The following is a 22,143-nucleotide window of genomic DNA, read 5'->3' on the forward strand; positions in this document are numbered from 1 at the left end:
AAAAAAAAATCAATGCAACTTTAGTAACTGGGTGTGGCCATTTTAGCAGCATTATTACTTCTCTGCTGCTTTTAGCCCTTCTCAGATTCTGCTTTTACTTTTTATTTTTAAACTACCTCATTCTATATCTTCTCAATATGGTTATAACTGCCTCACTACTTCTGCTTGCCTTCTCTGCTTTTCAGCTTTCTTCTTTTCCTCTGTATAGCTTGAGTTCAGACTCCTGTAAGAGAAAATCTGATTAGTTAGAAACATTTCTTGGTGGGCAAGTCTCCCATGCCAGGCCTCTTCAGAGATTATTGGCCATAAATTGCTATAGATTGGCTGCTCTTGGTATAGATGCTCTCTGTTGCTCCTGTTATTGGTGGTCTTGGTGGTAGAGTTAGTGACCACAAAACATGTTCCTGTACCTAGTAAAAGGCATCTTGGTGGGAATTTTTTAGAAGAGGGGTCTGGATAGTACTAAAAGATAATCATTGTTCCAGTACACATGATTTTCTTTCATTTTAATGGTGATAGAATTAGATAAAGAGGAGTAAGAGTACACTTACTGTGATGGGTGCTGTGTAATGTATAGAATTGTTCAATGATATTGTACACCTTAAACTAATAGAACATAGTATGTTCGTCTTCAGTTAAGAAAAAAAGTCAAAGTTGGTAGATACCAGATTCATAGTGTGAATCTATTTTGCTCTGAAAAAGAAAAAACCCACCCCAAAGCCCAAAAAGGTGATAGAATTAAAGGTAACCTGGGGGCTTGACTCTTATGTCATATAGCACCAGTCCTTTCTATACTGAGAAAATGTGGGAGTTTTCTGGTCAGCATCTGCAGTACCTTTTCTGAACCGCCTGGTGGTGGTTCCATCTTTGGCTTTGCAGATTAATAGCCTGAAGTTTTCACTCAGAAAGAACCATCACAACTCCTGTAACATTATTTTAGGCCATTCTGCCAATTGTGGCAGCTTTTCAGACACCTCCAGTTATACTGTACAGTTTGAGTTGATGATTTAGTGAATCCTTAAAGCATCACTTATGCTTTTCTAATTGTGTTTTCCATATTTGGGTTCACTTTGCAATTGCTGCTTTATATCCTTTTGTTCATTCCTTCAATGACACATACTATTCAAGATGAAAGTATCATCATGTGCCTGGCACTATTCCATTCTTTTGAGGAAACAGTGATACAGTGGTTAAGGCAAGGATTTTTAAGAATCATGCAGACCTGAGTTCAAGTCCGGCTCCTCAAGTTACTAGTTATTTAATCTTTCTTAGCTTCAATTTTCTTGTCTATAAAATTATATTAGAGGCTACCTCATAGATAGGTTTTTTTGTGAGAACTTATACAAATTTAATTATATATATAATATACTTAGCACAATGCCTAGCTCAAGTAAGAACTCAATAAATATGCATTATTACTGTTGTAATCACTAAAATTATTATTAATTTACTGCTGAAATACTTTCTAGCACTTAGTTTCTGGTTATCTTGCTTTGCCGTTTGCAGTTCATTGCCTTTTTGTTGGCATTAATCCAACCATTTAATGAAAAGTCAGATGTAACATCTGTGATAAAGCCAAGATACATAGCAGTTTATTAAGTTAGAACGTATTATTTTATGAGTCTTTAATCTGCCATTTTTGATAGCACCTTTTGCTGATTGCTGAAGAATTATATGAACTTTTCATATAATTTTGCTCCTTTGTGGTTAATGTCTTATAGAAGCATGTGTAGTTTGAGTAGCAAAACTCCAAGTGGCTTTTGATTTTATTCTTTTGTTGTAAACATTGGCTGTGGGTTCATGAACATACTCTAGGTTTATAAGCAAGAATTATGTCTTGTCTTTGTATCAATAGTGCCTCACAGTATACCTGGCATATGACAGGTGCTAAGAGAATGTTGAAGGAAGGAAAAGGGGGAGGCAGGAACATTACATCAGTTATCTTCAGGCTTATCATTAGTCTATAAAAGCAATATATCTCTGCTTTTAAGCTTGTCTTCCCATTACCTCATCTTCTAATCTGCATAGTTTCTCTACCTGTGAGTTCCTCTTTATTTCTGTTACTGATGGCTTCTGTTGTTTGCCTTCTTTGTGTGAGCTTCTAAGCTTCTGCCATTGCTACTCAGTAATGCACCCTGTATTTGTATACATTTAGTGATTTATTTTGATAATTCCTTTAAAGTTTACTTTTGTTTAATTCATGCCTATTGAATTCTTTGAAGTGCAGCTCACATTACGCTTCCTATTCTACTCCCAGATCTAAACAAAAAGCAAGCAACTAATTGTTGATTGCTCCTTCTGTCATTTGTGTAATCTTAGGGATTGGGATTGATTAGCTATTTCATTTATCTAATTCTCACATTGCCTACTTCAAAACTTTTGCACTGTACTTAAAGCCTCCAACTATATTTTTGCTTCCTTTGTAAGAAGCAAGTATCATGGCAAAAGGTAGAGGACATTTCTTTATGCTCCTCTTCTGCATCTCCATTATCTTTTATCCTCTCTTCCTGCTTTGGTTTTTTGAAGAAAGAAGTGTTCTTCTTTTCCAAGTCCAATACTTATACTCTCGCCAATCTTTTTCCCCAAGACCTTCCTCCAACAACCTGCCTCTCTTTCCCCTTCCCCATCTTCTGTGCTCCTTTTTCCACAGGTTTATCCCCCTCAACCCACAAACATGCTTAAATTTCTTTCAGCTAGAAAGTAAATTTTGCCTCCATACTACCTTTAATCTAGTTACTGTCATCTCTTTCTCCTTTTCACTATCAGGGTTCCATGTACTTTCATACTGCTCTGTTTTAGCACTGATTTCACTGTAACTGTCTATTTCCTTGTTTTTCTTCTCCTTTGACTATAAAGCTCTTAGATTTGTGTCTTGATCACCATTGATTCCTCAGGGCCTAGGATGGTTCCTGGTACGTAGTAGGCATTCAATATTTGTTGAATGAATGAATGATATAGTGTCATGCCTATACCATTCCCTTGCAAATTAATGGCAATTTTTTTCACCCCTACATTTCTATTAAAAGTTCACTTGAAGGTCATCAGTGGCCACATAAGTGCTAAATCCAGGGGCTTCTTGCATTTCATCATGCTTGACCTCTTCATGGCCATTAATACAAATTTACTTTTCCCAGACTTTCTATGGTCAATTATATGAGTCACCTTGGGCTAGTCTCAGCATGGTATTGTATCCCTAAAAAACCAGACAAGCCCAAGAATCTTTGGAAACTATTTTACAGAAATTTTCTGAGATAGAAAGGTACAATTATATAAAGCTTAGTAAACTTCATACACGTTCTTTTACCCATATCTCTTCCTAAATCCTCATATAACCTGTCAGCCTCCTCCAGTCTCTCTTCTGTAACATTTCCCCCAATTTTTTGGTAAACTTTCTACAAAAAAAAAAAAAAAAAAAAAAAACCTTGCCCACTTTTCCCATCTTTTCTTCCAGGAATAACTCTTTCCAGTTTAAATCACTTTCGCCTCTCAACTTCTTCCAGTTCTTTTCACTATCCATTATCCTGCTTAGTATTCCAAAAGTTTAGAATATTCTCTTGATTTCATCTAGTTTTCCCTTACCAACTTTCTTTGCATGATTTTACTTAGTCTTGAAGCTTTAGATCAGACACTATGTCCTTCAGTGAGTATTTCCTGACTTCCTAGGTTTGGCTAAATTCCCCCCTGTGTGTTTTATAGTGCCCCATCAGTACCTATATTGAAATGATCTATTTGTGCCTTTTCCTTAGGCTATAAGCGTCATAAGGGCAGGGCTTCCATCTTTATACCTCTGACATCTATCATAGCACCTGGAACATGGTGAATGTTGATAAATATTTGTTGAACTGATGTTCCTGTGAACTCTGATCCTTTCTAGCTTGCCACTGGCATTTGTTACTAGGCCTTTTAATATGGATCACAATTTCCTTAGACCTTTTTCTTTTTTTATACTGTCTCAACGATTCTTTCACTTTCAAAGTATTAGTTATCACTTCAGTGAAGATGACCCCAGACCTGTTTTCTAGCCTGGCTATTCTCTTGATTAGAAGACCATTTGCTTTCAAAGTTGCATGTCAGACACTTCTCTTATGGATGTTTCTCCAGTACCTTAAATGCAACAAAAACTCAGTAAACTCATTATCTTCACTTTAAACTTGTTCCTTCTATATGTGTTCCCTGTTTGAGTTTTTCATACTCCTACCTTTCCTAGTTCCCTAGACTAATTAGAATCCTAGGAAATACCTTGCCTTTTTTTTTCTCTCTTAAAACTCTTCACCTGATCAGTGATCAATGCTTATCCACCTGCCTTTGAATGTTTTTTACATTTGGCTCCTCCTTGCCATCTCCATATTTGGTAGCTTAATTTGGACTCTTATCTCTTGCCTACACTATTGCATTAGTCTTGTAACTGACCTCCTTTCTAATCTCCCTTCCATGCTGCTGTCAGAACTATCTTCCTAAAACACAGATCTGCTGTTACTGTATGTTTGTTACTTGACTGACTTAGTCTCAGGTCTTGGCTTAATTGTCACATCTGAATAAAAGCCTGAAGTATGTCTTCCTTGTGGTTCTGTTTCATATTCCTTTCCTTCTTGTCATATAATACAGTTTATAATTAGGCTTATATTTGTGCATTGATTTGTTTAATGTCTGTCTTCCCACTGGAGAGATTTATGTAAGAGACTGAGAACAGTTCAGTAGGCCCTGTGCCTAGCACAATGCTTGGGACATAGGGATGCTTTGAAAATATTTGTTGAAGGAGTGGATGGGTGATAGCTTACAGTATAGGCAAACAGGAGATAGCAGAAGCAGAGAAATTACAGGGTCCTAGACTCTTCTATATTCTCACAGACCTTGGTCTGTAGTTCTAGATTTCCTGTAATAGTAATGGGCTTCTCTCTTCTGTCTTTTGCATTTATTTCTGTAAGGATGGGAGTCAATAATTACATTGACACACTCACACAGATGTGATGTGACTGCATTTGATTTGGGGGCCATTGGGTGGTGGCAGCTAGATTTGTTGTTTACCTGTTATTGATGATAGGTGGTACCCTAGACATTCAGGCAAACAGGTATTTGCTAGGTCAAGTCAACCCAGATTCCTTTTCAGTTTCTTGAGTGATGCAAGCCTTTATACCACATGTTAATTAAAGTGTTTATTACTTGTAGGACTAGTTGTGTTTGAAATGAGGTCTTTATTTGCCTTTTGAAGATTGAAGATTTCAATTTAACAAACTTACTGACTAGAAACTGAAATAGTTTAAAAATATCTAGGGATAGATCTGTAATAATAAGCAAATTGCCCTTGTGAAGCTTGCTCAGGTATAAGAAATCAAAGAATTTGATGCATTTTCTTCAGATTTCACTGTTTTGTAGTTTAGTGTCATTCATTCAGTTAGGCATTTTGAGCTCATGCCTTGTGTGAGGCACTGGGTTAGGTACTAGGGTTACAGAGATAAACAGTTCCTTCTCATAGAAGAAGAACACATTATAAGGGTACACACAAGTGGAATATTAAAGCACTCTGGAGGGTTGGGGAAGACTTTTCAGAATTCCCTAAATTCATTTTTGAATTTTTTTAAAAGAGTTTATTTATTCATGATAGGCAGAGAGAGAGAGAGAGAGAGAGAGAGAGAGAGAGGCAGAGACACAGGCAGAGAGAGAAGCAGGCTCCATGCCGGGAGCCCGACGGGGAACTCGATCCTGGGACTCCAGGATCACACCCTGGGCCAAAGGCAGCCGCTGAACCGCTGAGCCACCCAGGGATCCCCTTAAATTGAGTTTTTTTTTTTATTTTTATTTTTATTTTTATTTTTTTTATTTTTTTATTTTTTTATTTTTTTTTTAAATTGAGTTTTGATAGAGATAGGTTCCAGGTGGGTGCAGAGACATGAGATCATATGTAGACCAAGAGAAGGAATATGAGACAAAGTGATGGCCAAATCAAGAAAGATCTTATGTACCAACCAAGTAGTTTTAATCATTTTGAAGATTAGCTGTTGAAGGACCTGAAGCAGGGGTATCTGATAGAATTGAGGAGATTGAATTGGGGTGGAAAGTAAGATTTGTGATGGGAAAATCAAATAGAAACAAGCTCCAGAAATCTAAGTAGGAAGTGATAAGGGCTTACATTTAGGTAAGGCAATGAAACCTGTGTAGACAGACGTGGATACTATAATTATTTCAGAAGTGGAATTTTCCAGGCAGTGGAGATGAATAAGGAATTGAATATGATTGGCAGGTTTGGGAATTTTGGTTGGGTAGGTGGGTTAGACCATTCTTCAAGGTAGGGAACACAGGTAGGGAGGAACATTTTTCTGGGGGGGAATGTTGAATTAAAGTTTAGATGTGTTGAGTTTGATGTGCTTTTGGAACATCTCATTGGAGATACTTAGTAGGACCAGGAGATACAGACTATAGGTCAAGAGAGAGATTGTCCAGGGGCTTGAGGTTTATGAGTCAATAGCATATGTGCATTTTAAGCCCTAGGTTTTGAAGAGGTTATAAAGAATAATAAATAGCATATTATACTATTCACATTCTTCTGGTTTGTTGCATAATTTAGGTCAGTGCCTTTCTATTTCAGTTTTTCATTTGGGAAATGATGATTGACTAGCACTGATTCTCCCATCTGCCCCAACTACTACTGCTTCTTGCTGCCATGTATACAGTCTATAATGTAACATATATTTGGTATTACTCTAGGAGGTGCCGGATAATTAAATTGTAATACTGTTAGGCAGTGTGAACTAACCTGTGTTATATTTAGAGGGCTTTACAAAAAATCTGTGAGACCTATTTTTAAAAGACTATCTTTAGAAAGGAAATAACTTATTTTAAAAAATAGTGTTTTTAGACTGAACAAGATCTGTTTGTTGAGTCCTATACCTTTGATACGTGCAGAATTTGTGACTTAGTCCCTTTCCTTCATTCCTTCCTTCCAAAGAGGGGGAGAGAGAGAAAAGGGGCATGGGGAGGAGCAGAAGGAGAGAGAGAGAGAGAGAGAGAGAGAGAGAGAGAATCTTAAGCAGGCTCCACGCCCAGTGCAAAGTCTAATGCAGGGCTCGATGTCACAACCCTGAGATCATGACCTGAGCCAAAATCAAGAGTCAGAACCTTAACTGATTGAGCCACTCAGGTGTCTCTAGTCTCTAGGCTTCTGATCAAGGCAGAAACTATTTCTGAAAACTAGGAGGAAGCCATCTCACTAAACCAATAGAATCTGACGTAACCCATATGATAAACTTAATTAAGTATTCACAGCCAGATTCTAAGGGGAAAAATGTGCTAGTAAACATTGAACAGGTGATTGAAGTATGTTAATTTTACTTTGCCAAGTTGCAATTTTTGGATATGTGAATATTTAAGATAACAGTTAAAAACTAGGTCCTGCATTGTCATATATATTCCTGTAGCCCTCACTGCTTTCTCCAGATTTCTTTTCATCTCCTTTCTGAAGGGAGAACCTAACAATGAAGCTTTAAATCTTGCCATCTTAATAGCCACTGGAGCTCTCCAGGTGGAAATTTATGTGCCCTCAGAGCTGACATGAAGCAGCCTGTTTATTCTGCCCAGGCCATTGAATACTGAGGAGGGTATGCGATGAGTTTTAAGAAGTCAGCCCTGCTTGGGTATTGAAATCAGTGACTTAGTACTGAAAGCTCAGGTCTGTATACCATGTGAGCTACCCAGCTTTTGATTAACTTTTAAGATCCGCCTTTAAAGGGAAGAATTCCTGAGAGACTTTCTGTGTCAGGTTTTAATAGAGTGAATTTTATGGATGAGCTATGACCCTTAAAAACTGAAGTCAATAATAGAAATGCTGACAGACTTGAACTAGATGAGGACAGCTAAATTATAGTCTTATAATCTATAGCAAAATGAGAAAAAAAAACGTAAAGTTTTCTGTTCTAATGCTTTGAAAAGAATTTCTTTTTCTTGTTATTTGAACTTTAAATTAATAATAGGCATTGGCATAAACCTAATATTCATGTCAGGAGAACACAAAGTGCATTGCTGTAGCACAGAATTATTTTAAATCATAAACTTTGGGCAGCCCGGGTGGCTTAGTGGTTTGGCGCTGACTTCCGCCCAGGGCGTGATCCTGGAGACGCAGGATCGAGTCCCATGTCGGGCTCCATGTATGGAGCCTGCTTCTCCCTCTGCCTCTCTCTGTCTCTCATGAATAAATAAATAAAATATTTTTAAAAAATCATAAACTTTTAACTAATACTTGTTTCAAATCTTCTTTTCTAAATAAATTTGTTTTTAAACATTGATTTTTTTTTTTCCTGGCAAGCCTTTATATACCCATTCTCACTTCATTAAGTCACTAAGAGATTATTGAATAAAGGTAATTTGTGTATTTAGGCACTTGAAGGACTGTAACAAAAATGAAGAGTAGAATTTTAGAATATATATTTTCTGCATTGAGGACTTAACAACCTTCTTTATATTTGTTGGTATTCTTTCTTATCCTGTGCCACCATTTCAGAAATTTTGTTTAGAAATTTCTTAAAAGATTTACCATGTTACCAATAACACACACAGATTCTTTACCCATAAGATAGTATCTTGAATTTATATTATGTATTATGCCAAAATTTATTAAGTGCTTGTTGTTATTTTAGCTTTAGCAAATCACTGAGAGATAGAGGGTGGTTTTTTTATTTGTTTTGTTTTGACATTCTTTCTCATGTAGTAAAATCCACAGCACTCTATTACATCAACTAGACCCAGTTCACAGAACTTAATCAATGGAAAAGTAAAACTGGCACCTCTTGATTTCCTGGTTTTGTGTATCTTGGGTGGAGCTGACTCCTGAGTTTGAAGGTTGTGATAGGAAATGATGCTAGGTACTTGCAAGAACATACTGGAAGAGGTTTGCCAAACATTCCTGTGGAAGTGTGATTTTCTCATATCCAAAACCTGCCCTATTAAAACTTACATCTAGATGCATATTGATCTTGTATTTGAGCCTGTTTGGTCACTTTTGATAGCATACTAGCCTGTCATCACTCCTGTGTAGTAGTCTGTGAAGGAAATTTGGCAACCAAGTATTTGAAAATAATTTCTAACAGGTTTTGTAAAGTTATTATTTAAAATCAAACTATGACTAAAACTAAATTCATCATCCTGCTACCAGCACTGACTTTCCTTGCTGACTTTATTTAGCCCATGCTACCACCATCATTTTGCTTATCACGCAGATTTCAAAATCCTATTTCTTTTATGAATCTGTTCTTGAGAGCCCCAACCCGTGTTTGGAGCTCTTCCTCTGATGAACTCACATTTACCTAACCTCTTATTTTTCACGCTCATCCTTTGTGTTATTGTTTCATTATTATTTAACTAGACTGTCCCCGTGACTAGACTCTAAGCCCTTTGAAGTGCAGTAGCATCGTGAATAAATGGATAACCAGGTCTTTTCCTGTTCTCTGTTCTCCAGATGTCAGTTTGGGTTTCTTTCTTTTCAGGGTCCTCTTCATGTCTTCTTTTGGCCTAACCTTTCTGTTGCTCTCCTCTTGCCTACTCTAGTTCTGTTAGTATCTAGTGTTCATGAAGATCATGAATGATTTTAGGAGATTCTTGGGCTAATTTTATGAGACTAGAGGGTGATTTTTCAGCTTTTTTTCGCATCTCAGGATTCATTTTTAAACTGTACCACAAAAATTCTACTTTTTTTAAAAAAGATTTTATTTATTCATGAGAGGCACACACACACACACACACAGGGAGGCAGAGACACAGGCAGAGGGAGAAGCAGGCTGCATGTGGGGAGCCCGACGTGGGACTCAATCCTGGGTCTCCAGGATCAGCCCCTGGGCTGAAGGCGGCGCTAAACCGCTGACCCACCTGGGCTTCCCAAAATTCTACCTTTTTACAATTATTTTTAATATTTATTCATTTATCAAAATATATTCTGGGAGTCTGTATCTTGTAAGCACTAGTTTAAATGTGTAAAAAAGGAAGATTAACCAGAAACAAAGAGAAACACTGTTGAGTTGCCAAGCACCAATTTTATTCCCAGACTCATTTGCTTGCTATGGTGCTTTTTTTTTCTTAGAGCAGGCAGAAATGTAAATAATTATAATATCGTGTATATAAGTCCCTGCAAAGCAAGTCCAATAGTTATTTTTTTTAGCCACCTGGCATTTTGTATATGCCATCCTTTGAGCCATAATTCTGTTGAATTGCAGATGGGAACTCTAGAGATTTAATAGAGCCTCATTTTAAAGTGGAGAAAGTTGAGGTAAGTGATTGCACCAGGGCGCACATGTAGTTAAGTCAGGAATAGAGACCACCAGCTATCTCTTAAAGATTATTTTAGTAGGTAATAACATATACACGTAAAAAAAATAAAACAGTACGATGAAGTGTTCTGTGAAAGGTAAGTTTTCTTCCTATCCCATCTGTCTGTTCCCTCATTCTCTCAGAGCCAAGTTACCAGTTTCTTGGGCTTTCAAGAGCTGTTCTATGTCTATATAAACATATAAATGTATACATTCCCCTTTATGCAAATGATAGCATATTTTTACACCATTCTGTGCCTTGTGGAGTTTTTTTTCCCACTTTTTCCCCCTACATAGCAATATGTATGAACTTTGTAGAATCCAGATATTTTAATTCTTTGGCCTGTGAACTTTCATTTTACTATACTGTTATTTAAACAACCAGTTTTTGTTCAGGACCGAGTGTTAAATTATTCTTTGTTTCTAGTATATACTGAGTTCCTCATGTGACCATAATGTAGTATTTCACATTGCTTTCAGAAAGAGATCATGGTCACTCATTTATTTTATGATAAATATTGAAGTTTAATAAAAAGTGAAATATATATAATAATTATTACTGCTAGTAACCAAAAATAGCTGATTGGGTTATTTTCTTTTCCATTTGAGAAAGAAATGCCAGGTAAAATTTTCAGGGAAATGATTTACCTTTAGATTTGTGTAAAAATCTTTGGTATGTACAAAACAGTTTAATTTTTCAGTGCCAGTAAAAAGCAATGATGTTTTAGTATCAAACCACAAGTATTTCTAAATTTTTAAATACCGTTTTTAAAAAGATTTTATTTTTAAGTAATCTACAACCAGTGTAGGGCTCAAACTCACAACCTCAAGATCAAGAGTCACACTTGATCTGACTGAGTCAACCAGGCACCCATTTTCTAAATTTTCAAATCTCCAACCTCATATATGCAAATAACAAATAGTTTTTCATTTGTTTCTCAAAACAGATTGTGTTTTAATCTTCTTGATATGACTCATCATCTGTATAAAAATGTATCCTTAATCAATTATTTTGGGTTTATTTTGGCTAACCTGTATCTGTTATCAATGCAATTATTGCTTTATCTTTCAGAGATTACTGGGGCCTAAAGAATTTTAGATCTTTCTAAAGATCTTTTATTTTAGATAATTTTAGATCTTTTGGACCAAACTATATCACAAAAGGCAAATCCATTAAAACTATGTGTCCCATGCCAAATGTCCATGATAGGATTTATAGAGGTTAAGTATTTATATTTGAATTTTACTTTAGATAGACAGTAATACTACATTCTCCCAAAGATGGCAGAAGAAGTAATACTTCTCAATGTATTACTTACTGAGTAGTTCTGTTTGAAAATGGGATTAATTATAACTCCATTACCGATTGGAAAAAAGTTAATCGCAGTAAAAGTATATTTTCATAATACTTTCCCAATAGTTAAAATTCAGTAGTAGAACAAGTAAGATAGTATCTTTCAGGCTTATAGTATTAGTGTAGCTTTATATGTATGTTAACCTCAACCCTGGATACAGGGTTCTACTGTTCTATTGCATTCTGACTTTGGAATTCTTGTTGTAAAATTGAGAACTAAAGTCTTGTCAGAAATTGTGATAAGTCATGTTAGAACCTTGCTATAATTTGTAGGTGTCTCTCCTATGCAGATGTTATAAGAAAACAAAAACTGACAATGCACCCGCACCCCAAACAAAAACGAAACCCTTAAGTAACCACATATTATGTGAGACACAGGAAATGTTTTGTTTTGATATTTACTCTTTGATGTAAGTTTATATGTCCCAATTCTACTTCTACTTGAATTTGTGTGTGTGTGTGTGTGTGTGTGTGTGTGTGTGTGTGTGTGTGTGTGTAGGTGACTAATTTCCTTTAATAAGTGAAACAAACACTGGTGCCATTAAAAATCTCCAGCCTTCTCTGCTGTAAAAACTAAGCTCTAAATTCACAAGGTGGTGCCCTGGAGCCTTGAGAAACACTATATTTTCTTCCCCCCTTTTCCATCATTTTCATTCCTAATTGGTTCGTGTGTGTGTGTGTACATGCTCTGCATGCATGTGTATATGTTTACGTGTGTGTTTGAAAGCATGGCATTGTAATTTGAAGGTGGTGAACAAGACAGAGAGGGCAGGCTAGCCTCTCTGCCAGGTCTCATAGGTAACTTTGGCATGGCCATTATTTTTCTAAGGCTGGCCTTGATGATTGGTTGATCTGGCAGGGTGACTGGGTACTAGAGAACTGTGTTATTCTAACCAGCCTTCTAGATACTGGTGTGTAAATTCCACAATGCTAGTTTTAAAATTTGCAATGAGAGATACCAGGCATACTGGCTTCTCATGTTTATGGCTCAGGGTATTTTCTTCAAATAGGCAAATCTACAATCTACTAAATTATAATTAGAAGATTGCTTGATGAGCATCGAATCAGTTTTCAGTGACCAAAATCAGCAAGTTCTGGTAGTATAATGCATTCATCTTTCCCAGGGAATATATTTGCCACTCAGACCAGATGTTCTTCAATTCTCAGAACATCCTTTTTACTAGATCAGGCTGCAGACAGATGGCCAGCTTTTGAGTTCTTGATTTTTTTGTAACATAGTTACTATAGATGATCTCCTTTAGCAGTTTCTTCCCATTACAGTTTAATAAAATTGCATTCACATCTGTAAAATACTTAGCCCAATATTAAAATAAAATTACTGTGTGCCTGGCATACAGTAATTAAATGATAAAAATATTGATAAAAATAAGTGGTGTTGAGTTCAGGTCACCTTAATACTTGTAGTGTCAAAGACAGTCTTTGGGTCATTTCTTTAGATGACTGATCTGTTTCATCTTTCACATTTTGAGTTATTTTCATTTTTTAATTCTTTATAACTTTATTCTTTAATTCTTTTTAACTCCTTAATTTCACTTATCCTTAATGATGAATCCATGAGCTAATTAGGACAAACCTTTCTGGCTCTGAATGATTTTGTTACCATTTTGTTTTTGAGACTTTGATTCTTTGCAAATTTTGTTTTTTTGCTCCAAAATACCTCATTCTCCACAGTTTTCCATCTGCAATGTGAATCTATTGAAAAAGATAATCTTCAAGTTACTGCTCAGCTCTAGAATATATATAATTTTATATCTTATTTGAACAGATGATGTCAGTTACACTCTTTCCATATAATCATCGCTTACCTTCATTTCAAGATCTGCTTAAATTCTTTCTTCTAGAATGTAAAGTTATTTTGAAAATGGTAGCAGCATTGCTATGGAATTGAGAGGCAGCATTGCCTCTCAATACCAGGATGGCCATGGAATTGAGAGGCAATGATTGAAAACCCCAGTAGTAGATGTATGATGATAGTGTATTCAACAGTCAACGATGATATTACAGATATGACAAATACACAGTTGGCACATAAACCTTTTTGTATGAAAATAAGCATGGAAAGGAATAATTCAGATGAATCAGTTGGTCACTCTAGTGACAATAAGCATTGTCAGCCTCCCTCTCTTCATCCACCTAGTTATTCTTTTAAGGGTGGCAAAAGAGATTTAGGAAAATGGTAGAAACGTTGCCATAGCTGTTTCTGGTATTTGTGAAAATATAGGTAATGGTGCATTTTTGAAGCTGGTGGTCTCAACCACACTTACTGTTGTGGGAGTTCAGAAAATGGAAAGATCATTTCAGACGGAGACAATCAGGAAAACCTTGTCAGGAGTGGCTTTGGTCTGGGTCTTGAGGGATGGGTAGTGTTTGAATAGATGAAAGGAGGGAGAAGACATTTTTTGATGGGTGAAATGCCAAGCACAAAGGCATGGAGGTGAGAAATAATAGTGTATGTTAGGGGAGTGGAGAGTCCAGTAGTTTGGTGCAAAGTTCCTTAAAATACAGTCCATGAAAGAGAATTGAGGCAGTCAATTATGTCAGATATCTTCAGAATTATAAAGACGTGGGTGTTCAGCATGCAACTGGATGAAACTATTGATGCCTCTCAGTGCATCAAGCTTCACATCAAAGAAGAATTCCACTTTAGGACACTTTTTGGAAATTTGGAAAGACTGTCAACATTTTCAAAATAATTCTCTATCTCTCTAATATTCAAATGGAAGAAAAAAAAGTGATAGTCCTCTGAGAGCAGATGTGGGCCAGTCATGTCAGGTATACATCATGGCTTTCCTGCCTTGATGAGGGAAGGATAGCCACGTGTCATTGTGTCTCATTACTTTCCCTATCAGCTGCTGTCCTCACCTTTCCAAGAGGTATTACCAAGAAAGAGGAACAGAATATGATGTTTTTTCTCTACTAGACAAAGGTTTGCTGCCTTTCTAGAGGTCTTAATTGAATGTGAAAGCAGAGGAAATAATGTTACTCGACTCTAGCTTGAAAGTCTTGTAGGAATTTAGTGTTCCAGTACAGAGGCTACCTCAACCTGACAAAGCATTCTGTGGAATTCTGCTTTGGTTTGTGTACCTTTGTGAGTCAAAGATTTCAGTACTGTTACCGTGGAGAAAAAAGTTGCAGTTGATTATCGAAGAAGATGTACGTGTTACTGTGTCAAAGACTGTATCACAATTTCATATCAATAAGCCAGATCTCATTGAGATTTACTCTACTGAGCAGTTAGAATTTTTTAAATGAATTTTCTTCAGGAAGCCACCATTTTTCTTTTATGAAAAATAACAATGCGAGGGAGGCATAATCCTTTATAAATATTGTTTTTTTTAATATATTGCATATGTTCAGGAAATCCGTTTCCAGTGCAGTGAAATAAAGGATATGGTATATGCATTTGTGTGCATGTTTCTGGAGGACAAAGTCTGTATCTTTAATCAGAATCTCAGACTGGTCTTTGACTCCCCTGAAAGATTAAGAATTAATAATTTAGCTAGTGTGGAGATAGTGGGATGCTATAGATGAATCTGAGCAAAGGAATGACAGGAAATTAGAAAGCTCATGTAAAGAATGTGAGAAGGAAAGCTTTGGCAGGACTGAGGGGGTGATTTAGGGATTTAGATTAGCTCCAGGGTCTGAGTTAGCCTAATAATCTGAAGGTAATTTTCTAGATAGAGCTTCTCAAAGGTAGGAACCCCCTGTTACCCTTTTTTTCTTTTCTTTTTTTTTTTTTTTTTTTGGTTTTAGTAGTGTCTAAGCACAGTGCCTGAGATAATAGGTACTCAAAAATGTCAAATTAAATTGAATCACTCACTGTATGGATATTGAAAGTTGGACTACAGCACGAAAAATAAATGCTCCTCTGTTTTATCTGTATTTAATCCTGTTTATGTTATAACTCGTTTGGTGGAAAAATAAGGTTTTTGGAGAGAGAATGCTTTATAAACACTTCAGACAACCAACCTTCTTTTTGTGCAGGAGTGATGAGTTAATACAAACTTTTGGCCTCTTAGGATTTGTTCCCTGTAAATTTCATTTCTGATGAATATTTACTACAGGTGTGCCTCTAGATATGATGATTTTATCCAGTCCCTTCAGAAACAGGGAAACTTGCAGGACGGTGTGGATGACTGGGTCATCATATATTTAAGCAATATTCTTTTTTTTTTTTTTTTAAGATTTTATTTGAGAGAGAGCATGAACATAAGCAGGCAGAGGAGCAGAGGGAGAGGGAGAAACAGATTCCCCGCTGAGCCGGGAGCCCCATGTGGGGCTTGATCCCAGGACCGAAGGATCATGACCTGAGCCGAAGGCAGCCGCTCAACTGACTGAGCCACCCAGGCGCCCCTATTTAAGCAATATTCTGATGAACAGCTAACCTTGGGTTTGTTCCATCATTAAGTAAAATCAACCCGACAACTCTGAGGTCACTTTGGCTTAAAATATCATTGGAACTTACAGACTTTCTATCAATTTAACAATAGTGCCCGGAGTCCTACCCCTACATTCTATCAGTATAATTTTATGGTCATCTTTATGCATTTTCCTGGGACAAGGTTTGGCAAAACAGACTTACTAAGGATTAATTAACTGCTAAAAATGTTAATGTGTTCTCTTGAAAGACCAGGATGTTTGACTCTAGTTCATTGTAACATTTTAGTTTTGCTCCCACTAGGTTCTTTTAAGTTAAAGAGAAAATTGTTGAATACATTGTTAAAACATTGGTATTGTATAAAACATTTCCAAAAACATAATTTTTTTTTGTTTTTAGTAAACTTTGTGTCCCCAAGTCTGTGGCGATCATAAATCAAATTAAGTTTGTTAAAAGCCCAGAAAACTTCCTTGCCCCCAACTCTTGTGTGAAGTAGAAATGATGACTACCGTAAAATAAGGTATAACTTCACAAAAGACCAGAATATTTAAGGGATAAACTGCTTTCTAATACTCTGATTTACTCAGAACCTTTCAAGAAAAAGTACTTCTGGGCATCATCCATCATTCTTAAAATCTGATGTCCACCAGTTTGCTAAACAATATGATTATTTTCATAAATTTGAATTGGGAGACAGAATGGATCCGTAAGAATGGAGTAAAATTTTATTAAATTAACCTGTGTTTTTATCATAAAAATGAAATGTGCTTATTGTATACAATTTGGGAAATAGTTCAAGATTACCTGTGGCCTCATCCCTGGAGATGACTAACATTTTGGGGTGTTTCTCTCCCATTATTTTACACACCTGTGTAAAATACATCTGTGGTGTGTTGTGTGTGTATGTCCACGTATAAGGAAGTATACACCCCTCCACACACACTACAAATGGGGATGAAAACTGATGATTTTTCCATATGATTAGGTATTATTCCCCAGCGTTATTTTAATAGCAGGCTAATATCCACTATAAGAAAAAGACTGTAACCCACACCTTACTGTTGGATATAGGCTATTTCCAGTTTTTTTTCCTTTTTTTTTTTTTGCGTTTTGTTTTTGTTGTTTTCTGTTATAGATACTGCACTGAACACTCTGTATGGAAATTTTGTATGTGTTCATAATTATTCCTTACGGGAAAATTTTAAAGCTAGAATCGCAGGGCCAGAGTGTGAAGAAAACGTCAGGGGTTTTTGTTTTGTTTTGTTTTGTTTTTGTTTTAACGTCAGGGTTTTGATCCCTTTCCTCTTTCCTTACGTTGCCCGAACCTGGGAGAGGCTTCAGCCGGACGCTGGTTCCCCCGGGGCCGTGGGACAACCTGTTGGGCGGAGGCGGCAGCGCGCCGACGGGGGGTTTGCGTGTCCCGGCTTGGCGGGGAGCAGCCGGCGCGTGGGTCCCGTTTCTAACCGGCGTGTCTTTGTCTTTCTCCATGGGGACCGCTGCCGCCCGTGCGGGCCGAAGCCTCGGGAAGCCGTCGCCCCGCAGCGCCGCCGCCCTGCGCCCGGCCGCCCCGGGGAGCCGCTGCCCGCCCGCGGGCGCCGTCACCACGCGCCAGGCCGCCGCCAGCTGCCGCGCCAAGCTCCGCGGGGGCGCCGCCCGGGAGCGCCAGCTCGCCGCCCGCGGCCTCGGCAGGCCCGCGCCGCCCTGAGCCCGCCCTCGGGCCCCCCAGCGCCGCCGCCCGGCCGCCGGCGGGACTACGCCAGCGCCCCGCCGCGGCCCGCCGGCCTCCCCGCCCGAGCGAGCCCCGCGGGCAAGGCCGGCCGCACAGCGCCCTCGGCCCTCGCTGCGGCGAAGCGGGTGCGGCCCGGAGCGCCTGCCCGCGCGGCCCCTCGGGAGGACCGTGTGCCTTGGGGCCGGCGAGTCGGCCCTCAGCGCTCTCCTCATCCTGCCCGCCCCCGCCCCGGCTCGTGGAGAGCCCAGCCTGGCCGGTGGCCGCCTCCCCCCCCCCCCGGTAACTTCCCAACTTCCTGGCAGTTTCTTTCATCAGGAGTTCGCCGTGGACCAGCCACCGCCCGGTCGTCTGGGCCTCGAAGCCGGCGCCAGCCAGCTGCCCCCCGCCCGCCGCCCGCCCGCCGGGAGGCCGTCTGAACTAGCGCAGATGCCCCGGGACCACGGGGTCGCCGACGCGGTGCGGAGTGTGGCGCAGAACTGTGGCTGGACCTGAACTCCCGGCACCCAGGCCCCTCCTGGTAACTCGCTTCACCTCCAGGGGCCGTTTCTGTCCTTCGGAATCCGCCCTCGCCCCCATGGTTCTAAGTTGCCTTCCAGGAGGTGCGCTCAGTCGGCGGCGAGGCCGAGGCCGAGGCCGGAGCCGCGCTGCTCCCGGGCTGCCCCCCCCCCCCCGCGGTGGCACGTGCCGGACTGCGAGGAGCGGGGCGGTGTGGCGTGGGCCGCCTCGGCAGCCTGGCCCTAACTTTCTTAGAACTGTGCTGCATGTCGTCTGAGGCTCTCCTGGCTCACCCCGCGCCCCCTTCCTTTCCTTGGTGTCAGACTTGCAGTAAGGTGTGACGGCCTCCCCCTCCCTCTCCCCGTTTCTTTGTTTTTCCTTCACAGACGTTCCCTTAATAAAACTCTTGCAAGCTGAACCCTGCCTTGGTGTCTGCTTCTAGAAGGACCCGAACTAACACATTATCAGACATTCCACTCCAATCACCATCTTCCTATCCTTCCGGATCCCTTGTTGACTGACAGATAATCCATTATCCTCCTTCCCCCCCTCCCCCCCATCAGCCTCTGTTTTAGGTTCACTTCCTCCTTGACTAGTCTAGACATTGTAGGTCCATCATGGTAATCATCCTCCTTGAAATACAGTGCTCTCAGCGGTCTTGAGCCTCAATTTCTTTCAATTGACTTTCCTGGTAAAATCCCAACTCTGGATAAAACTTTACTATCTGTTGGGACGATTGAACATTCTCTTCAAGAAATTCACACAGTGCAGTCAATTAGTTTCGCTTTCAACTTGTTACTTCCAACCTCAGATTGCTGCTATTGTTCCTGTTAGAGTCTCAGTTTCCCACTAAAACTGATAAACCCTTTCATCTCTCCCCATATTTTTCTGATCCCCTCCTGCCTGTTTACTTCAAAATTCCCTTGGAAAATAGGAGCTATTACATAAAAACTTCTTCATACTTCCACCACCAGACCTCTCCTCCCCACCCCAACCCAGCTAACCTGGTAATCATCTCCTTCCTTTTGCTGACTATGGAGGATGTTTCAAAGGCCAGCCCCTCCTCTTATGCTCTGGATCCCATCCCCTGTCGCCTTTCTGAGGAGTTCCTCCTTAGGTTTCCCCCTTTCACTCTTCTGCATCACCAGTCTCTGTTTTGAATGGATCATTCTCATCAACCTGTGGACATATTCCGGTGTCCCTGCATCTAAACCACTTTCCCATCTATTGGCCATTTCTCAGCTCTCCTTCATAACTAAACTTCTCTGTGGAGTTCTATATTGGCTTCATTTTCCCATCTTGCAATTACTTTTCAGTTCACACTCTGACTCCCCTGCCACCACCAGCACTGAAAGTGTCCTTAAGGTCACCAGTCACCTCCATATTACCCTATCCAAGAGGATACTTTTCTGTCCTCACCTTGACCATTCTCTCCTCCTGAAAGCTCTCTCTTCATATCCAAGACACTGTTCTTTCCTGGTCTTCCTCCTCCTTCACTGATCAGTGTTATATTCCTTCTGCCTACCTTTGAGGAGTCAGGTCCCTCTTTTTTTCCTATGTTCTTCCCCCATGACAGTCTTCAGTTTCCATGGACTTAAGTACCATCTTTATGCTAAAGGGTTTCAAATTTGTTTCCTACCTTGACCTTTAAGTTCTAGACTCACATATCTAATGTGCTTGCTTAATATCTTCCCTTGGATGAGTCAGATCTTTCAAACGTAACATGTCCCAAATCTAATTCCTCATTCTTATCTCAAACCTATTTCCTCCATCTTCTCTATTATAGTAAATAGCACCACCACCTTAACCAATTGCCTGAGCTATAAACCTAAGAATCATCCTTGATCCTTTTGATGACCTCTTTTTCTTACATCAAACAGACCAGCATAATCTATCAGTTTTATCTCCAAAGTATACCTTTAATGTCTGCTGCTTTGCATTTTCAATTAAGCTATCACTTAATCCTGATGAATATTTTTCTCCCTTGATTACCATCACAACCCCCGAATCTACTCTTGACTCATGACCCACTTCAGTAGATTCTTGATATGGTGGCAACAATGATCATAAATAGAATTGAGTAAATTGTTGCTCATAGGATAAAAATCTAACCCCCCTACCATGGCTTGCACAGTCCTATACAAATTGACGCTTATTGTTCTCTCCATTCCCATCCATGCTCACCTCTCTATTGCTCACTATGATGCAGCTACACTGGTTCCTTCAACATGCCGAGATCTTTTCTGCACCTCAGGGGCTTGGTAAATGTTATCTCTGCTTAAGCTGCTCTCTTGGGTATCCTTTATGTAATGCTTAAATACATCTTAAGAAAGGCCTGCCCAGAGCATTGTTTGAAAATAGTCCTCACCACTCTTTTCCCATTTGCTGTCTTGGTTCTTTGTTTCCTTCATTACTCAATCCCTTATCTCAATTTGTAGCTTTATTTATTTGTTTATTTACGTTTTATGTGTGTGCCTGTTTCTCATACCGGGATGAATGAGGGAAGAGACTGTGTCTGGATGTCTAGGTTCTTTAAGATTGTATTTCTACCCCCTAGCACAATACTTGGCACATATTAGATGCACAATGAATACCTGTTGAAGGAATGAATAAACACATTTGCTAATTTTCTGTTGGGAGTTCGCTTTTTATTGATTTATAAGGACTCTTTATATGTTAAAACCATCAGCCATTTGTTCTATATGCTGCAGACATTTTGCCCCATGTCATATATGTACCAATTTAATTCATGATGTCTTTGATATATAAAAATATTACATTTTCCATTTAGATAAACCTATTTTCTTTCATGATTTCTGCTTTTGGTGATATGTTTTAAAAAGTCTTCTCCATCTCAATGTTATATAAATATTTGTTTATGTTTTTCTTTTAATTTTTAAGATTTAAATCTTTACTCCAAATGGAATTTATTTTTGATATAGATGTGATTAAAGCTCTAAATATTTATTTAGTTGTTGCATCGTCATTTATTGAAAATTCCCTCTTCCGCTGTTTTAAACCACATTTGCCAAATATTAAATTCTTACATATACTTGGAGTGCTTTCTGGATTTATTGTTTGTTGGTTGATTGGTATCATTCTCTATTCCTGAACCATGCTATTTTAATTACTGTCATTTTATAATTTGCCTTATAATAATGCCACATAATAATGTGATTAACTTTTTAATAGGGCAAACATTATTCTGGGGCAAGCATTACTCTTCTTTTTCAAAATATTTTCAGCTACATTTGTCCATTTATTCTTTCAGATAAACTTTAGTTATATTTCAGTCAAGTTCCAAAAGAAGTCCTATTGGCATTTTATTTAGAATTGCTTCAATGTTATAAATTAACTGGAGGAGAGTTGCCATCTTTGTAATATTAATTTTACCATTCAGGAATTTGTCACATGTCAAGGTTGTTGAAGGCTTCCTGTATCTTCCTCAGTAATTTTGTGGTCTTGCATATTTTTTGTTAATTATATGATTAGGTATTGCCATATCTTTGTTGGGATCACTTTCTCATTATGTTTTATAACTGGTTGCTCCTTGTAGGCTCAAGCTATGGATTTTTTGGTTAACTTTTCTGAACTCCTCCATTAGTCCCCCTAGTTGATTCTCTTCTAAGTAGACAATCATTTGAAGTGTAATTTATGATAATTTTCTCTCTTCCTTTACAATATTTATACCTCATATATTAAATAAGCAATAGTATTAATTTTGCTCTTATTCCTGACTTTTGAGGAAGGTCATTAACATTTCACCAGCTTTTAATATTAGCTATTGTCCCAAAATAGACGTCTCCATCTGGTTAAGGAAGTGGTTTCCAATTTCACATACACTAAGCATTTTATTGGAAATTGTTGAATTAAACAT

General features: G+C 38.7%; 1 protein-coding gene across 7 annotated transcripts in view; it reads left to right on the top strand.

Moving 5' to 3' along the window:
- The window catches only part of ZNF800 (zinc finger protein 800), a 147,381-nt gene extending 128,697 nt beyond the window's left edge, over positions 1 to 18,684 (top strand). For 6 of the 7 annotated variants that reach the window (XM_049093383.1, XM_049093382.1, XM_049093385.1 and 3 more), the window contains one exon: positions 17,561 to 18,684. In XM_049093383.1, the coding sequence (XP_048949340.1) occupies positions 17,561 to 17,747 (187 nt within the window). In that variant the 3' untranslated portion in view covers positions 17,748 to 18,684. The other variant, XM_049093388.1, reaches the window with a different exon arrangement.
- The last annotated feature ends 3,459 nt before the right edge of the window (positions 18,685 to 22,143 follow it).

This window comes from Canis lupus, chromosome 14 (genome assembly GCF_003254725.2).
Source record: "Canis lupus dingo isolate Sandy chromosome 14, ASM325472v2, whole genome shotgun sequence".
In the NCBI taxonomy this organism is placed as follows: Eukaryota; Metazoa; Chordata; class Mammalia; order Carnivora; family Canidae; genus Canis; species Canis lupus.